Source organism: Puntigrus tetrazona, chromosome 2, assembly GCF_018831695.1.
Source record: "Puntigrus tetrazona isolate hp1 chromosome 2, ASM1883169v1, whole genome shotgun sequence".
Classification (NCBI taxonomy): Eukaryota; Metazoa; Chordata; class Actinopteri; order Cypriniformes; family Cyprinidae; genus Puntigrus; species Puntigrus tetrazona.
This window is the reverse complement of record NC_056700.1, coordinates 10177554-10198492: the sequence shown is the minus strand read 5'-3', so window position 1 is coordinate 10198492 and position 20939 is coordinate 10177554. Positions and strand designations below refer to the sequence as shown.

Genomic DNA, 20939 nt, shown 5'->3' with positions numbered 1-20939 from the left:
AAAAATTACTCTACGACTGCTTAGCAATGGAAAATGTGTGGGGGGGAAATCTGTCATCATTTACACTCCCTGATATCATTTCAAACCGGGTTGACTTCCTTTTTTTCCAGAGGAAAACACACACAAAAAAGAAATAAAAATATATTTTGATGTTTCTTTAAGAAAAAAATGCATCAAATATATAAACAACAGAAAAATGCATTCAAACATTTGAGGTTGATGGCGAAAGTTGGCAAAATCAGCCATTTATTGAAATGAAAAAGAACTAAATGTGAACAAACATCATTTTTAAGTAACAGCTCAAACTTCAATATACCGAACATATATGTCATTGCAACAACAGTGTCATACAGATTTGTTCATGGACAATGTCTCACACAGCCTCGCGATGCAAGCCCAGAGAAGGAACAAACAGACAAGGAGCTATGGAGGAACATAGCATACTCGTCATCATCACACAATGTTTTTCCGACAACTCTGAAAATTATATACATATTCTTACAGCATTTACACCTTTCGAAACAATAGTACCACAAAAATAATCAACCGCCAAACAGTAACTTTATGGACGACAGACAAAGTGAAAACAAACCACATGAAGCTGAATGGTGTCATGATACTGCTGGAACAATATGACCAGTGCAAGGCTGACCGAGAGAAGTCGGGCCGGGGAGATCTCGAGAATAGACTAAAACATGCTTCTGCTGCGTCTATTCACAGAGGTTTATATACATACAACTCGTATCCATCATAAGAACAAGTCAAAAAAAAAAGTGACAGAAAGAGAGGATCAAAAAGAAGTCTAAACACACTGCAGCTCTGCATTCATACCGATATGGCTTCCTGGCTCAGTGCACCCAAGTGAAATAAGAAGCACCTGAAAGGTGCTGGCATCAAAACATCTGACAGACAGAGGCAGAAAGAACAAAAGAAAAAAGGAAATATGAGTTGTTCTCTGCACAGAGATGGCATTGATGCAGCCATCTTTAAAGAGGCTCCTACATAAGCTGCATTACCTTGAGGCCGCAAAGAGGCTGAGTGTCTAAGGAGTCATGCAGATTCAGAAGACAGCGAACACTGAATGCAAAAAGCGACTAAAAAGTGCCGTCAACTCAAAATGCTTTGCCATGTAATCTTTCAAGATTAAAAGACAGTGCATGGATTGCAAAAATAAGCAGGTACCAAGTCCAGACCAGGTTGAAAGGTCTGCTCCCTCTTTTAGACATGGGAGACTTTCTGAGACTCTCGTGCCTGTCTGATGCTGTAGAGCCACTTAATGACCCGGGCATTCCGCTCAACGGCGGAAATACCATAGGGAACACGCTCCCCAGCATCGTCTTCTTCGTCGGTCAGGTCGTCGTTACTATGTCTCGACTGCTCACAGTCCGAGCTGATCATGCTGGCACTACGGAAGTTGAGTGACACGATGTCCGAGTTTGCTCGGGCAAAGCTTTCCACACCTACGCTCTCCAGCTCCTCTGGATCCAGCCCACAATAGTTGAAGAAGCGTTCCACGTCTGCCCCGGCCCGAGCGTAGCGGTCGCTCAGGTCTGACTTGGACCGGTGCAGGGAGGGCCTGCGGGCCACAGAACTGCCCAACTCCAGCTCCGTAGCAGTGCTAGATAGTGTCTCTCTTTCGGAGGAACAGGGAGCATTGTCACATGCAGCCAAGGCCTTGGCACTAGGCTTGGGCGGCAGCGGTGGTGCAGAAGAGCTGCTGCTGCGGGCTGCTCTCAGTGGCTTGCCATTGCACAAACGGCGAATGTCTGAGGAGCTGTGGGAGGCGTGCAGCGATGAACGCTCGCCGTCAGCCTCGCATGATCTCTCCTCCAGCAGCCTGCGACTCAGGTTCAAGTTGCCTCCCTGTGGACTGTGTCGACCTTGCGTGGAAGGTGGTACCTTGAGCGAGTCGGCAAAGGAGCGACATCCAGGTTCTGTCAGCTCGGATGAGCGATGCGGCGCCCAGCTACGTGCCCCGACTTTATGCGACGTCCCCTTTGCAGGCCCCTCGGATGAGGAAGAGCTGTTCAAGATGTTCTTCAGGATCTCCAGGTTAAGATTCTCCCGTTTGGTGGTGGTTGCGCAGGTGTCCGACTTGGCGTTGTTGTTGGAGGCTTTCAAGCCAGGTCCCATACCGCCGCTTCTCTTGACAGGAACTGGGCAGACAGGGGGCTTGGCGAGTACCTGTGGCTTGATGGGTTCCTGCTTAGCGTTGATGACCTCCTGGCTCTTCACGTACTTGGCCTTGTCGGCCTCGAGCCGCTCCACGGCGCTCAACCGCTTAGGGTTAGGCTCGGTCTGCCGACGGAAGTAGTCGGGCCCCTTGTTGAGGATGCGGAGCGGGACAGCAGAGGCAAAGGCCCCACCCTGACCGGCGGGCTTGCTATCTGCCTGTAGCGTCTCGGTGGGCATCTCTGCTGGTCTCTCGGCGGCCGCCGTGGTGGATTCCGCAGTGGACTCTCGTCAAGGGGCAGCCTGGAGGCACACACATCAAGCCAGATGACCGGACTCTTAATCCTGTCTCCACTGGCTGTCAGCAGTGAGGCCTCATACTCACAGCTCATTAATTAGCCCCTGCTTCCTCCACGCAGCCAGACCCCGCACGGCAAAAAAAAAAAAAAGAGAGAGCACTCAGCTCCAGTCAGTGTCAGCACACCCGTCAGGCTCGGCCAGCTGGGAGGAAGCACCAAAGGATTGTGGGGAAAAGCCTTGTCGCTGCTCCTTTGTTCCTGGCCAAGGCTGAGAATCTGAAACACACAAGGACCAACCCTGTTAAGAGAGTAGGTGACATCACATTCCTAGCAACAACAGGAAGAGCTACAACTCTGGCGTGCTGTTGGCCGATGATGCACTAGAAAACAACTAATGGAAACACATGCACACCTCAATATTGGTTAAATTAATATAATTTGGTTGGTGGTGGTGAGTGTGGGTGAGACAATCTTAGACTTTAATCTAGGAATATTTATGTAGGCTAGTGCACTGTGGTCCCATATGTATATCTGCAATTTATCTAGTGGTTATCCTTCACTGAAAATTCTTTATTTGAATAATCATCCAATAAAACTAAATTCGATTACCCAGCTTTCTTATTTACGCTTACACTTATTTCATATCGAAATGTAATTTATATATTCTCATATTTAAGTGAAAACTAGCAAATTATTCTCATACAAATGCAAAGAAAACAGTGATTCAGCAATTTGTGTGTGAGTGCACAAGTTTTTTGTAGCCAGAGAAATACAGACGTATGATGAGAGCTCATGTTCCTGCCAAAACCCTGAGGCTGTTTGCAGGGGGACAAGAAAAAATACACATTGAAGAGAGAAGGAAACATAAAATGGTGGAAAACTTTCCTGGTCTCATAAATAAAAGTAATTACAGAGGTTCTTGGACAAGAGTGTTGGTGGTGGCCACAATAATTCTGGAAATTGCTATGACGAAGCATTTTATGGCACAACAGTATGTGACAATCTTCTGATTCAATCTAAGAGCTGCAGAGATGAATAAAAGAAATACACATCAGCACGACCATTACTGAAGCAGCAAGCAAAAGGTCTCTTTGTGCTTTGGAGCATTTTATTTAAGCCATCATAGGCCTAGGGTATTTAGATCATAAGGTATACCCTTTTTTGCCTGTATAGTTTGACTGTAAAAAATGTCATATTTTTGTCAGGCAGAATGTTATCCTGACGTGACAGTGTATGTCATTAGTTAATGCCAAACCTGTGTGAAACATTATCATATAAATGACACCCATATCTGGCTAAGTTGTTTATCATTTTTATACATCTCCACCTCAAGCCATTCAAATCCAGTGATTACAAGCTCACTAGGGGTTTTATTGTTGTATAGTAATCAGCTTTGCAGAAATATCACATAATTTAATTACAAAAACTCCCATTAGCAAGTGAACCTCACTGGACCCAAAATAACTCCTTTTTTTCCCCCCACCCAAGCACTTAAAGCATCCCCGGAGTCACTTTTGTGATAGATAGAGCAACAAAAGCTTTGCAAAGTCTTAGAAATGTCAAAGGAAGAAGTAAAAACTGAGTAAGAGGGCCTTTAAAAGAACAATTGTACTGAAGTTACACTTCATCTGTGGCATGCTGCTGATTCACACAGAAAATAATCCAGAAAAGCACATTTAATCTTATGCGATTATAATAAAAAGTCTGTACTGTACAGTATATACATTCTGTATGTGCAAATTTATTTCTCGTTCCAATTGACAACATGCCACAGATAAACACAGGTTGAGCTTTATTAAAGACACAAATGTTTCTAGTAAACAAAAAAAAACAGTTTTACACATATAAAACTAATAAATGCATGTGAATTATATGTTCAAATCTGCAAAAAGTGTTACATTCCAACCCATTTCCCAAAAAAAAGCATACACAGCAAACAACCTTGCAGCCACCTGGGATTTAGCTAGACATAATATGAGCAGACTGTGATGAAAACTGAGTTTTCAGTTCTTTAATAACACTTTCAACAATGACTGTTTATATGTTTCAGGAAGGGGTCAGTGATTATGAGCCTAAACAGCATATGGGCAATGGGCCTTTCTCTTTAAACGTAATTACAGAACACAGAGGAGACTAAAACACGGGTCATGCAGAGAGTAATAATTGTAACGATCTCCCTAAACGCCCCCGCAAAGAAAAAAACCCTGTCTCCTTTAATCCTCTGTGCTGAGTGCTGTAGCCCCTTCCCCCAAAACAGAGTAAGCCCAGCTGTGGGACTCCAGCCAAGAGCCATCTCACATCATTTCATCTCCCTCCAAAGCCCTTCTGAATTATCAGAGCCAAAGACAATCCCCACAGCTTTCTCAACGCACCCGCTCACCCTTATCATCCATGTAAGAATAACACTTTACCTCATCGCACCATCCCTGCGAGTTGGCCTGTTGAAATTAAACAGCGATTTGAGAAACCGATATTAGAAGGACTTGATCCAGGATCGGTAACTCAGAAGGGCTTAATACATATGAAAAACCTCTGTATATCATCAAAAACAATACCAGTCATGGGTGTACTACGAGTATAAATAATCCTTTCGACCCTTAAAAGACCACAATAAGCTCTTCTGTGGCTTTTAGCAGTAATCGCACTAGTATAATTTAACATGCATTATTACATTCGTACCTGAATATTTCAGTATATAAATAAATATTTAAAACTGTTCGTAATTTAATGAGGTTTTTAGCATTTCCTATGTAGAGATAATGTACCGTTAAGCACATAAACGAGTGTGTTTCCCATGTTAGGAATGTGCTCTCAGTCTCAACTGTATCATGTAAGCCACATTCCAGCGCCTCGGGTCATAAAAATCACAGAAACACGCACAGAAAATACGCCACATCAGCTGAGCCGTTTGGCAATGTAGCAACACTGTCATTAAATCCATCTTTTTGTTAGTAAGGCCAAACGTTTTTCTTTTTTTCTTTTTTAACTCCAAACACATGGTGATCACGAGAACAGTTTACAACAAAAACTAAAAAAAAAAAAATTATTTTATTTAAACGCTGCTTTAAGTCCACATGACTACTTCAAACTATAATACAAATGTCCACATTACGTTACCTCTAGATTCATGCGGGTCTGTTGCGTTTATCAACTCTAAAATGATATTAAGCTCTAATGTCCCTCTGGGTGTATTGGGTTGCAAAGTCGTGTATAAAACAAAGAGAAGATTGGATTTCAGCTCAAATCCTTTTATCACATTTGCCTAAAGGCTCGTCCTCTAGTAACATTTATCTTGTGAGGAGAGCTACAGTACCTGCTTTTGGTGTGAAAAGAAATGAATTTTTACTTGAAAAATGTGTCTAAAAATAAATATATTATTATAAATAATAAATAATATTTTTATAAATAATAAAAAGTTGTATGCATATAGAGTATGTGATAATATTATCTATGAATGCAAACGCTATAACTGACCAAATAACTTTTGTATAAAATATCTTTTAAAAAGTAACATAAAAATCTGACTTTTTCTGTTTAAGTGCTATAATCAGGTCCCCAGTGCATCTATCAGCCCAGAAAACAGGGGAAAAAAAAACCCAACTCAGTCATTTTTTGGAAAGACTTTTTCTGCAAGCTTGTGAAAAAACGATCCGCTCAGATTTCACTCCCTCTGTGATGTAGAATAGGGATTATAATATTACCCCCCCGCCTTAAACTGCAAGTTTTCACCCACATCTTCGCCGTTGTATTTTTTTCCAACGACAACGCTGTACCAGTTCTATCGCCTTCACAAAAGTTTGAGAAAAGCATGCTTAATGCTCTGTCTTTGGCTGCACTGACGAGCACTGAACACTAATTAGAGTCCAGAACTCAGAGAAGACAAGAAAGGAGGATTTATTGATTTATTCGCAGTATATTATGCTTCTGCCACACAGATCTAATAAACAAGCAATTTCTTTCCCAGACATAACTGAGTGCTCATGTGCGTTTTTAACTATAACTTGTGTTTTTGACAGTTTAAGCGCAACAAGACAATGTGAGTTTATAACCGGCATGCCTTGTGACAACCTCTTCCCGTGTGCAGTGTGTGCTCTCAGAAAACCCTATATCAGACATTTAAACTAAAATGGATGAAACATATCGATTCAACATGATAATCATACGACTAATGTTGAACCACTGATGTCACATTGACCATTTTAACGATGTCCTTACTACCTTTCTAGGCCTTGAACGTATCAGTTGCTGTCTATGCAGAAAATAGCTCAGATTTCATCAAAAACACCCTACTTTGTGTTCCGAAGATGAAAGAAGGTCAATCGCTTTAAATATATTTTTTTAAAGAAAATGTCTTTTTTATTAAAACACTGTTGTAAAAATACATATGCAAACCAGCTTGATTTGAAATAATCCGTAGAGCATCTTGATCGTAGAGGAAGCAAGACTTCTGGCCCAACTGTATATGCATATGTTTGCCATAGTTTCGTAAGATTACACCACAGCTAGCCATGATGGCACGGAGCTAAAAAGAACGAGCGGCAATATTGAGAGTGTCAGTGTGCTGATGAACCGCTATATAAGCAACAGATTCTGGTGTCCATCTGTTATCTGCTCACACCAGCAGCAGCAGCACGAGGCTGTGACATTAGAGCTGGTTGCGTGCTGTGTGCATTGGGCTAGACTACAGTGACTAGAGCCAGCAGATGAGCCCAGTCCCTCAGGGCAGAGCAGCTCATTGGCTCTTTCCCCCGGTCACTCATTCAGACCCGGGCCCACCCTCACAGCAGGTGAGTGTGTTTGTGAATGTGCCCGAGCACTTGTTACATAATAACATGATACATAGAAGCTACAAAACCAGTCACAGTGTGTCACACATTGTCTGATCCATGGAGCAACAGCTTGCCTATGGGGGCATTATAGAGAGCAAACCAATCCAAGTGAACTTCCTTTGTTCTCTGTGACAGGCAGTTCATTCAAAGGGGCATTGTGGTTTTCCATAAGCACCATCAACTGTAAAAGAGTGGATATGCATTTTGTTTAGCCCGTCTGCCATTTTCTTAAACAATCAAGCGAATGTCATTCATGTGGGTCAGGCCTTTAGCGTCTATCATTCATGCAAAAACTAAAACAAGCTCAAATTCGAAAGCCATCGTGCATTTAAAGAGCGCAGGAAAAAATACCAGACATCCCAAAAAAAAATCCCAGAAACTCAAAAACTCTGAATTTGGAAGAAATGTCAATATGCGTCAGACATCGAGAGCCACAAATCAGTCTCTGGCATCACTTCCAGTTCACCATCACCATCTGACGTTGCCTCTGCCAAAATATCCAGACAGAAGACATATTTGTCTTAGACAATTTAATTTTATTTGTGATGCCGTCACTGAAGGGCCCACAGCGTTCTCAAGGATATTTGTGATCTCAATTCCTCCCCTGTAAATCAAAGGTGCTCTGTGATAGAGGAAAAGCTCTGAAAAAAAAAAGCCTAAGGTAAATAGCGAACCTATTAAAAGGCATCATTCTGACATCCAGACCAAACACAGGACGTACTGTGCTTTGTCAGGGGATACCTGGCAGGCACAGGTAGCAACGGTGCATCTATTCTGGGGAGGTCTGCAAAGCACTAAAATGCGGCCTTCTGTGGTCAGCTTTTCAAAGTATAAGCACAATTTTCTGTATTCTTTAGAGAGCAACCTAGCTTTTAGCACATTTAAATGCTCGCTTCCTTAAGGGATGCCCTTTAGTAATGACCTTTAAGCCACCTTCAAAGGTCATGCTAACAGAGAAGCATTTAAGTGTTCATTTTGGATACTGGCTACTTGATTTCACATCAAGAAGAATAAAAGTGCAGTGGAATCTCTTTAGATTTGAAAAATCATACAGTTGCTCATTTTCTGATAAGAAATGATCTTCCTGACGGCCAATTTTTGAATTGTACGGCACATAAAAAAAAAAAAAAAAAAAAAAAAAAACACTGGTGTAGAAACAATTAGCAATAACAATAAGTTTACTTGTGGGTGTTTGTGCAGTAAGCAAAACCTAACTTAATCTGTGGGTTAATGAGAATGACGTTAATCTAGTTGGTGTAAATGTATGCTAGGGACATTAACGTAGACTGAGGTTCCTTTAATGCCAGGCCATGACCCAGATTATCCTGTACTAAAGCTCATGGAACGAATCTCCTCACTAGTGACCTTACTATTGCCCTCATCACTCCCAAAGCTTAGGTGCTTTGATCACTCATAGAATAGTGAACGAGTAATGAGAGTATGTATACAGTTTCACCGCACACTATGAAGATGCCACAGTAGACTCATCAGTTAAAAACGAGGATGTGTCCTCACCAAAAACTCTAAGCTCTCATGCACTTAATGCTTTATCCGTCCCGGATACGGGAGAAATAATCCCGTTAGTGCTACTCAAGGAGCGGCGAGAGGACAGCAGTGACGGAGAAATTAGGATGGCGTCAGCGTATGTGTTAACATGGTTCACGGTGGAGGAGAAAATGCTTCCTAACAATGACCAAAGACAGTGTATGCTATCTGATGTCAGTTTGCATTTATATGTAAAACAAGCAAACTAACCAAAACACAACAAAAACAAAACATATTCATGTTCGTAGGTAATGTTACTAAATTAGATGTTTTGGCAGTATGAAAAAAAAATAAAAATTATATATTAATGAAGGTATTAAGTAACATTTTTAAACAAGGTAATGTGACTGTAACCGTTGAGAGCTCCTAACCACACTGCAATTGGAGACCATTTCAGGAGCATTTTGAAAACACAAACACGCCTCCAACTTTCAGATCTAGCTAGAAAAACCATTTCAGGATAATTAAAAAAAATAAGCAAAGTGTGAGAGAACCATCACGGATGTGAGAAAACAATTACTCGTTCTCTTTTTCATTGTCCACTGATTGTGGATCTGCAGAGTTACAAAGCTCAAAGTCTAGTTAAAAGAGAAGGCTGATGCAGACCGGGCTAAAACGCCTCATCAAAACAGGCCCCCTCGTGTCTACGTCTTCATGTGGTACTATTTGCAAAATCCTGTCCAAATGGTCACACAAAAAAAAGAAGGTGTGGTGTGGCTTTATTTGGCCTTCTGAAAGTAATTTCTAAAGCATGTTGTTGGGGTTGGTCCAATCACAGCTCGCCAATCAGAGCAGACTGTGTGTGAGAGAGGCCAGTCATAGAGGAGCTACAATAATGTACAGTATTTGATTTGGGCCATTAAAGCATGTCAATATATTCTTTTACACTAAATACACCAAACAATGATCTTTAAAATAGCATCATATGACTCTTTTACCAGCTTATTAGCAAGTCTGGATCACCTTGGCTTCATCATCGCCTTTACGCAGATGACCAAACTCAGATCTGCACTTCTGAAGGGTTGGGAATGATCAAAGGAACATGTCGGCTTGTACACTACATAAGCTTAAGAGGAAATGACATGGGAAAAACTTATCCTGCTCCCTCAGGTAACTTGTGTTTTTCTGTGAAGGAACATCTGCTAATGCACACAATAATAAACACAACACACTAAAAAGGATCTGGGAAAGGAAAAAGACTCTGCTCCCAGTACTGCGGACATCATATGATATCTTATGAAATGTTTGTTGGTGTATTGACAGAAGGTTGTCTATAAGTTATAGCGGATGCAAAAGCAGTTACTAAATAGCACGTACGTACTGAACCTGTGTGTGGCTCAGGTTTTAATGGGCTCTGAGCTGCTGTCCGAGCTGCCCTTGTCCTCCAGCTGCTGCAGGTTATCAGTGGGGGTGATGCCTGGGCAAGAGAAGACAGCAGGTAAGATGCAGCCATCACAAATCAGTCAACAGTAAACTTGTGAATGCATTTTGTTTTACTACCATGAAAAAAAAAAAGTTTGATAATGATAATATAATAATAATAATAATAATAATAATAATAATAATAATAATAATAATATAGTAGCAAACCAGGTCATCCTGACATTTACACCTTAACTAAAGCTTTCAAGCAAATAGAGTGAATTCTAAGAAATTATTACTTTTTTTTTTTTTTTATTACAACAACGGTGTACGATACCAAATGATCCATATAGCTATACAAAATGAATAAATAAATAAAATAACATTAGTACACATCATTTCTATAGCACAATGGGAAAATAAGTAAATAACTATTACATTTTTTACTTTTGGCAAATATATTATGTTCACTGTGTGTTTCAACGTTTGAAAGAAATAAATTAAATTAAATAAAAATTACACAAAAATTACAAAATTACACATACACAATGAATTTGTTTTAAATAAATATAAAATATATTAATCTTTATTATATAGTATTAAATATTCTTCACGCTTTAAATAGATGTCATTTTTACATTATTATTATTATTATTACATTATTACATTATTACATAGACTGCCAATATATTTTGAGGTTAACTTGAAATCTTGCTTTTCATTCTTCTGCATTTTAAAATTAGACAAAATCACATGTTTTTCATTTCTGTTAGGTTGTAAAAAATGCCAAACCACATACAGTAAATAAAACAGCTCATATAATGTTATGTGTGACCTCTTATGATCACATCTAGCATAGCATCATTTTTTAAAGATTACCAAGGTAGTGTTACAAGCGGTAAAAGGGCATTTAAATCTGGTATTGTTGAGCAGCGGTCTCAAGATAACAGGCAGTACTGTGATGGTAAGGACATTATCAGCGGGTCGCATAAATGCTGAGAGTGAATGATGAGTGTTTGCGTGTTGAGCTCACAGTGTTCCTTCCCTTATACTGTGTTAATGAATCATCATGACACTACAGAAAGCAGCAGATGTTGGAACTTCACAGACTCACGGGGCTACAGTTTGTCATTTTATGGGAAGTTCCTCCCGACGACGCGGACATCCAAGTAATGAGAAAACCCTAGCACAAACTCGCCGCTCAGGGCTCAGCAGCACTTTAATGAAGCAATAACCACATTATTACCTCCGTCAGCCTTACGGCTGGTACACAACCTAACAGCAAAACTCTGATTTACAAATTCCCTTTATTAATGCTCCATTTTGTTTAGCTTTTCCACCATTTTTTTTCCCTCAGAATAATCAAGATACACAGATGAGAAGTCAAACAGGTATATTTATCATGTTGTCCCTCCCTAGAAAGTTCAACACAGGGCACAGTTCGTGTGATGAATGATACGAAGCGGCAGAAATCTTCATTTACCTCCATACGTCGCATACACTTTTGAATTAAGACCGTGGGACCCACAGATCCATCAGCGGCAAGCTATCTTTGAGAAGCTTACAGAAACAATTAAGAAGATAACCAATAGCTCTAGATGTACAATTACTTGGTGTGAGATGGAGGCTGCGAGAAGGTGCACCTGGTTTTGGTACAAGAAGACTCCTCGGTAATAAGCTTGCAAATAGTTACAACAAATTTATTTTAAATATTTACCTAAATAAATTCACTTCGTTATTAAGTAAATAACACATTTTTATTATATAAGCATTAGCATTTAGCAGTTTCATCCAAAGTGACTCACAAATGAGAAGCAAATCGAAACAACAAAACAGCAATAATAGGTAAAGGAATAAAATAAAAAAGAACTTATTCTTTTATCATTAATTATTCATATTTTTAGGTTTTTTGTTGTTTTTTCCATACACTAAATTATTATTTTAAAAATAACTATTTAATATAATATATTATTACTATTATAATTATTATTATTACTATATTTTTTTAAATATCTGTGTAAATGTGGTTTACGAAAATATATAAATTAGTAAATAAATAAATAAATACATACATAAATTAATACAATCAAATTGGGAATTTCAATAAAAACAAAGATAACAGACTAAATCCAACTGTCTTTTTGACCCTATTTGCATTCAAGTATGTTTTCCCAAGTCACGCATTCTAGGTTAAAGGTGACCATGTTCAGAAACGACTAACAGCGGAACATAAATCCCACTGAGAGCTGCTTGAGACACTACTCAAGCCCAGAGACCGCCTTCGCTTTTCACGTGGACATTTGGCATTCCGTTCAGACGGCACTCCTCACAGAGCCAACCGCTGACTTTTTCACAGCTTCATTTATCTGTGAGCAAACACCAAAGCCTGCATTATCATTCCAAACAAGCCATGAATCACATACAACAGCATGTGGGTGAGTCAGTTCCCAAATCTACAGCCAACAGTGTCAACTTCACTTACTACAGCACTCGTATTCCACCTCAGAACAACACAGACCCGAACGCTGCGAAACGAGAACAAAGATCCAGCAAACGATCGTAGTAACATCCCTGAGACGATCCGTAGACATCAAACATCATCAGCCAGACGCCAGATACCATTATACTGCTGAAAGCAAGAGCTATTTATGTTCGGTGTGTCTCTTTCAACACAAACTCTTCACCTTGGATGCTACTTATCTTTGATGGCACTCCCATCATGCCGTTCTGCCACCAGCAGCCGCAGAATCAGCACGTATCTCTCAAAGCTCCAGTTTTAATGAGTAAACAAGCCACAGCCGGGAGATTTTTACATCAGCAGCCTAATGATTTTAGTATTGATTAACAAAAATATAGAGTTAACAATACAAAATTATTAAAGAAGTCAACAACAACTCTACATAATAATAATAAGAAAAATAATTTTGGTTTTGATACACCTTTTAGTCATTTCAACACATAATATTAATATAATCAACATTATTAATTTGCTATCAGTAATTCTGAATGATTGTACTAAAATATATAATATTATTATACCACTGATATGTAACATGATACAGAGATGGAGAGAACATCAGATAGACTTGCACTAAAGAGAGGAAGTTATGTCCTGGAAGCTGGAAGACCACACAGAATCAGAAGCTTCATCTTACTAAGGCTGTTGTGACTTAAAGAAACAGAAGGGTCCAACTAGCGAAAACATAAAAGGAACCACTTCAACAATTCACATGGAATCCATCCCTGCTTCTCTTGGGACATCCGACGGTTGGGAAAAAAAAACGAAACGCTACAATCTTTAAGAGGTTCTCTTTTACTCAAGTTCTCCTGCAGGAAAGCAGGACGGTCCCAAACCACCAAAGGAACATTCCCCATCGCCACACACTAAGGTTTATTTGGAGGATACTGGCCCCAATGGGACCAAACAGGTTGGAGGTGTGGCCGCTTTTGCACAGGCCCTTTTGTTTACCAACAAGGCCGGTGTGGGAGAGGCTGGCCTCCTTTGAGCAGGGAGATGAATGGGTTTGTTAGTATGTTAAAAGCCAGAAACAAGGAGAGTCTCTTCACTAAAACATCCTTACATAGCAGCTCCGCTTTGAGAAAGAGGCCAGGCCGGCACCCACAATAGCTTAATGAGAGAGGGAGGAAACATGTACACACAGACAAACACACACACACTTCTGGTGCACAAAGCCCAAAATTACCTTTCTGTCCGATGACGAGTGAATTTGGAATATTTACCAGACTCAAATATTTTGTACTAGCCATCAAATTGTCCTAAAATGATAAGTAAACGCTGTTTATTGGAGCTTTCTATTCAGCAAAGAATCCTGAAAAACGATTCTGCAAAAATATAAAGCATCACAGCTGTTCCTGAGCATCAAAACAGCGTATTAGAATTATTTCTGATCATGTGACGCTGAAGACTGGAACAATGACTGAAGAAAATTCTGCCTTAATTTGCTATTCTAACAAATCTACATCAATGGAAAGCAGATTGGTAAAATACCAAAGATTGACCCTTATGACTGGTTTTGTGGTCCAGAATCACATAATATGACTATATTACTATATTTACAGAATTTCTGATCAATTAAATGCAGCTTTGGTGAGCGTAAAATACTTTTGCGGAGGACATTAAACGTTCGCAATGACCCCCAAATATTAATGCAGCCATTTTCAGTGATTAGGACACAGCACGTCATAAAACACAAGACAAATCTTGTCCTTTAAAATCACACCAAAATGAAAACGTCAGTAGATCAGCGAAGGAATTTAAGGTGAGCCTCTGTTTGTTTTCTATAGAGCGGGAGGTTGTGCGGTCTCATCATTATTAGATCGGACACACGGGAGTCTGGGGAAGGATCAGAACAGCAGCAGATGCTGGAAAGCTACAGGAGGGTGGGAGCTGAGACAGAGAGAGAGAGAGAGAGGACACAGTGCTGAGTAAGGAGTGCTGCAGTGCCCGTCTGCTGCCTCACGATCTTTAAAGGTTTCGTCAACGCTCGGCCGGCCCTCGTCTGACACGCACAGGCCAAGGGCATGGACTCGGCATAAGCTTTTCCATATAAACTCAGCTAAAGGGCCGTTTAGTGCTCCGGTGAACCTGATACCATTCACTTTTTTTTTTAGATTAGAACTAAAGTAAAAAGGATTTTTTTCCCTCAATCTGTTGCCAGTACCTTTGATTTTAAAGTGTACTTAATCTTTGATGAAGTAGCATAGACTGTACTGGTATTATGTAAAGCTGTGATAAATCAATGATGGATGGAATATCAAATAGCCATGCCACGTGAAAACCAGCTGGAGACTCGACAGAAGCAAAACAATCTGGATGAAACATTGACGCGTGCGTGCTGAGACACATGTGTGCCTCTATAATCCTCGATGTGTTTTCCCATTCACTTTTTATACCGATTTCAAGAAGTCACTGTGAGATATTTAGGGCGGCGCACAATATCCTCTTAGGTCTCTGTTTACTAGAAACAAAAGCTTCTGAATGTCATGCATCATATAAACCAGGTAATCTGTATTTCATCATGCTCTACGCCATCATTACTGAGGAATGCTAGTTCAAATAATGGGAATTAATTTCATTGAAAATTTACTCGACATAATTAGAGCAATTTTTGCCTGGCGGTTTTAAAAATAACTCTTCAACGTGTTCCTGTTCCCTGCTTCGCCCTCTCAGCTACCCAAAATGTCTGAGTAACATATCAAAAGGGAGATAGAGAGAAACACAAACACCCACTGAAATCATAAAAATATGACGGGATAGAAAACCAAGAGACTTCAAGAGCGGGATGCAAACAAAATGATTTATATATATACTTATACACATGAATTAACACATGACATGAAATAGGGATGTGAGGATCTATCCTGGATTGTGAAAGCATACATTTCGGAGGTTATCTTTTGTCAATACTTGTATAATATGATTTTTTTTTCATTCTTTAAATCTCATTTATTTTGAAAATGAATGCATATTGTGAACAAGTGGACAAATTATGTAAAAAAAATATGTGAAACATTATGTGAATTTTTTTATATATAGCAAATAGCCAACATTTTTATATATATATATATATATATATATATATATATATATATATATATATATATATATATATATATATATATATATATATATAAAATGTTGGCTATTTGATTTGTTTTGACCACATGGTTGTTTTTAAGAATAATAAAACAATAATAAATGCCTACGATTACTGTTTTATAATCATCATATAATTTACTATTATTAACTATTGTAGTATAATGCCTTTTTAATAATACAATAATCTTCCTCTATAGGTCTAGGCCTACATCACAAAACCTTATTTAAAACCTTGACAGACCGAGACATAGAGAGACAGACAGACAGACAGACAGACATAACGGACGCAGTTCCTATAGGGATTAAAAAAAAAATAATAATTAAAATGTGAACCAGCATATTCCATTTGGACTGTGTCATTACCAATTATTTAGGAATTAAATGAGCTTTCCCCAGCGTGTTTTTTCTTTACAGAAAATAATAAAAATCCCAAAGTCCCCATATGTAGTGAAAGAATGAGAAAGAAAAAAAACGATAAAGGAGAGAGGGAGGGAGCAAGAGTAATCTATGTTATCACACACCTTCAATCAACAGGATGGGCCGCACAACTCATGGTGCCGGATTACATCCAGCCAGTCGTGACATCAGCCGTGTGCGTGATTCTGACACCAGCAGAGATAAAAACACACACACACACACACACACACACACACACACACTCTCTTCTGCCCACTGCCACCCACTCTTCTCTAATCTAATTACAGCCCCTTAACCAGCTGCTTGTGTCGGCAGACAGCATCGGCAAGACGGAGGCCGGTGCAGAGTATCAGCTATATTAAATTTTCATAAACTAAATCTTTCGAAGACAACCTGATACTGCTGTTCTTTTAATAAGTAGACCAGCTGGACAAAGGCACTGTGGATTCAGACCTCACCCAGTCTATTCACTAAAACCACAGTCATCATCATAACCTTACCTTCTAAATGCCTTCACACACATAAACTAGAGCATTCAGCACAACACCACATTCTTCCTTGAACATTCAGCCATACACATGGGATCCTCAGCTCTGTCCAATAAAAAAAAAAAAAAATACACGGCAGGAACAGCAAAGGTAAATAGCGGTGTCAGATATTCCTCCTCCATGACATCACAGCGTGCCTTGAGCCCATCGGCAACTTTGTCAAGAAGTCACTGCTAGAAACGGGAATGACACTCAAATACTACAGAAGTGACGGAAGTTTTAAGATTTTGCATACAGACGATAACACTATTGAAATGATCTCCATTCACACAAACCCGAGAAAATGACTACGAATGCTGTACTGTGCATGCCAGGCCAGTAGCTGGCGACGTCTCTTGTAAAGAAACACTACCTAGCGCAAACCTAGAGACCGAAAAACACAATATACATATGCATGACGTCATCGCTATCACAAGCTTATGGTTTATCTGCTGAACAAGAAAAATACATTTTGAAGAATGTAGGTGATACGTTTAGGCTGCTACAGTGCGTGAGTAAAGATTCAATAGCGGACAGGTAACACAGGCCAGAACACACTTTAAATACTGAACATAATGGGGGGGATAAACTAACACATCGAGGACAGGAACTTCTATGTACTGACTACTGACTTGATTCTCAACTATCTCAATTCTGAAATCCCTATAATGGATTAGTGTAGCTTGTTTTCAGTTAATGAACAGAACATTGTTGCGCACTTAAGTAAATCACAATAAGCTTTGTGCTTGTTACTTTTGATTTTAAACAAATTCTCAGATTTTAAATTCTGTCCATTTTGTTACAATATTCAGATTGACAGATCAGTGAAGTGCCTCAGTTCAAGAGACGTTTCTGTGCGAAAAATATCTCCTTTGCCTTAATACCGTTTCAGTACACGGTAAACTTGAATGAATTTGAATGAAGATTACAATTTACCAAAATCTGTATCCTTTCTGATGTAATTGCTCAATCAGCGGTTAAAAAAAAAGTGTGAGGAAAGATGTCGATGTAAAAGCCTGTAAACTATTTTAGTCATATTTACCTCAGAAAAAACATAGGCCTATTCGGTAAACAATTACTTGCATACATAAAATGAACTCTACACAGAGGAGCATTTTGCTACATATAATATTCACCGTATAACATTCATTACAATTTTTACTCTTTTTCTATATTTAATGTTTAAATAAATCAAAGTTTTTATGACAGCCACCATTTAAATGTTTAGATAAAAGCTAAAGAGTAAAGCTAAAATTCTGTAATTGTAAAGTTAATTAGCTTAATTTCTATAAAACAAACGTCACTGAGTGTAATTTAAGTGTTTAATCGGTTATATTTAACCTTAAATATTATAGTATATCTAGTACTAACTCATGTATATTTTCTAGTTACAAGATTTTTTCCACGATAATTAATACTGAATCTAATCAAATTAAATCACAATCAGCTGAAAATCTAATTGTGAAATTAGTGTCAACACCTAGCCCTACTAACCAAATAGCTGCCGGTAGCCATTGACTTCCATAGTATTTTGTGTCTATTTATTAACCAACATTTTTTCAAAATGTTTTGTCACTTCTTTTTCTTTTGGGTGATCTCTCCTTTCAAAACTGTATAATTTTGATGCGCATAACCTCCATCAGCAGCTTTGTCACGGCAAGTCACCACCAGTTACCGTTTCTAGCATTCTCGGTTGCCATGGTAACATAACTGAATGTTGACACTGACCTTTTTATGCTTCCAAAAATGAACATTCTGGAAGGAAAATAATTGTAAATAAATTGCATCAGTGCATGAAGCATCACTGTTATCCAGACAGTCAGAAGACCTTTCCTTTTTCCTTTAAGGTTGCCGTGGTTTTTGATGCTCCTGGATCTACATTACTGTTCAAAAATACAGACCTAACCCAATCCCTACCCCTAAAATAAACCTAAAATGATGGCTGATTAACAAGGTTGTAGAAGCACCTAATTTTTCCTATAAAGTTATGTCAGTTCTAATTGGTTGATTGGAACGGGGATCAGCAATCAGATAGACAATCAGATGGTGCACTTTCCGGCCAGTCATTTCACATGGTTTTGCTAACATGTCTTAAGAGGGTGGGATTTTGGAGAAAGGGTGCTTAATTTAGTTTTTAAGTCCTAGGAGGTCTGTAATACCTGGATAAAGGTGTCCTTGGGTCACTTGAGTCTTAGAGGGGCTCAGCCTGAACTAATGTGGCTCAGAGGAGAATGAGTTTGAATCTTGCTTTACTGATATTAAAAAGACAAGAAGAATGCAGAAATTCTATTTGTTAATACATTTTATTTTATGATTTCATCGGAAGGAAGAGTGTTTGGATGAGAGAGCGTATCGGATTGAATTCCCTTAATTAAGGTCTAGCAACATAAAGCCATCCATTAGCATTCCCACTCATCAAGCGCAAACAACAATTTGACCACTGTCAAGAAATCTTCTATAGTAATGAAATATTTACAATTTATATTCTGCTTGCAAAAACTGTCACAGCACATGGCAACTTTTAAAAAGCCGTCAGTGGAGAAAAAAATATGCTTTTTGGGTCCAGATGGTGTAGCTACAGTATCTACCAGCATGGGCTAACTCTACCATGCTATCCAGCTAAATCTCCACTCCTTGGCCAAGTCTGGTGCACGCTGGCAAAATAGTTAACATTGCTTACAACTTCTTTTAAATTAGTCTTTTGGCTAAGTTTGTGCTAATTTATTCAATGTATGAATTTATTATGCGATTACTGCTGCGGTTTAAAAAGGACATTTGAATCTCTCCGAAGCTACGACTTGTGTTCATAATACAGAATTGTAAATATTGAATAAAGGCATGTTTATCGATACTGTTCACCGATTTAGCTACATGCAACAAAATATGACTCAGATTTGTGCATTTCAACACTACAGCTGAACATAAAGTGTCTGTGAATGCATGGGTCTGTAGTTGTTTCCTGCAACGTTTCACAGTAGGGGGAAGGTTGGCTCACAAAAAAAGGTCACTGTGAGTCAGAGCTCTTAATCCCTCCATAAGCGCAGTTTTACCTTTTTCCAAGTTGTGCTTCTTAAATGCTGTGTGAACATGCTGAGAGAGTACAGCAGGCTTTTGTATTGGAAAATGTATTTTCCACAGAGAAGGAATATCCAGGGTCCTGCTGATCTGTTTGATGTGATTTTAAAGTTCCTGCTACCTCACAGAACATACATAACTTAGGAGACCATCTAAAGTTGACTTTACCTTATTTGTTAATTTGCTATTTGGTTGGAATTCCATTCAAATTGTTCAAGAGCATCCACAAGACGAATACAGCAAAGACTCGTGACTATCACAAACTGCTTGTCCTACAACGAGTAGGTCAGTGACAAATCAAACTGTCCAATATAAAAGAAAATCTAACATACGTTTGGGGCCGATAAGATTTTAAATGAATATTACTGAATATGGACAAAAGAAACATTTGCATCTTTGACCCTAGCGAAAATTTACATCAAGAAATCATGGAAAATATTCATTTCCCCAACAAGAAATTGTTAATTAAATTCAAGAAAGCCCCTATACATCATTAAGAGACTTTGCATTTCATCATTCGGGTCTGTTCAATGCTAAACTACTATCGCTTGCTGAGGTGATTTATTGCTCTCCACATAAAATGGGTCTGAATCTGAATAATCCTCTCATGGTCATTTATAAAGAGATTAATTCTGGCAGTCATCCATCCCGACAGACAATAATACAGGTATCTCTGCTGCCCACCCTTGAATCACAAAAGCCCAAATCAGTCTTTGATATTTGGTAAGGCTGTACTACGAACATAGTGAATGACAAAAAGAAGCTGTCTCGCTTAAACAGTTGTTTTCTATTAAAACAAAAAGGTTTAATTATGACATTGGGAACTTGATGTTCATTCATAATACTACAACAGTTCTGAATCCGTTAAAAGCACCAAAGAGCTACAGTAAAGCGCTAAAAGATATACTCACGTGATGAAAACTCCTTTGAAACCCACACAGAAATAACACATTTCCAAAGTTGACGTACAAGGAAGCACAGAATCACAGTACACATCTTTCGACATATTTCATTGCCGGGGTTTCGTCCCGTAACAGTGGCAGAGGAATGACAGCGTCCTTCAAACTAAACGAAATCTTACAACCGACTGGAT

At 38.9% G+C, this 20939-nt stretch overlaps 1 protein-coding gene across 3 annotated transcripts in view; it reads right to left on the bottom strand.

Moving 5' to 3' along the window:
- Positions 1–216: 216 nt before the first annotated feature.
- fam110b (family with sequence similarity 110 member B) overlaps positions 217–20939 on the bottom strand; it is a 30037-nt gene continuing 9314 nt past the window's right edge. The window contains exons 2-3 of one of the 3 annotated variants that reach the window (XM_043223700.1): positions 10163–10262; positions 217–2747 (exon numbers count right to left, since the gene is read on the bottom strand). In XM_043223700.1, the coding sequence (XP_043079635.1) occupies positions 1219–2412 (1194 nt within the window). In that variant the 5' untranslated portion in view covers positions 2413–2747; positions 10163–10262 and the 3' untranslated portion in view covers positions 217–1218. The remainder of the gene's footprint in view (positions 2748–10162; positions 10263–20939) is intronic. The other 2 variants (XM_043223707.1, XM_043223715.1) reach the window with 2 other exon arrangements.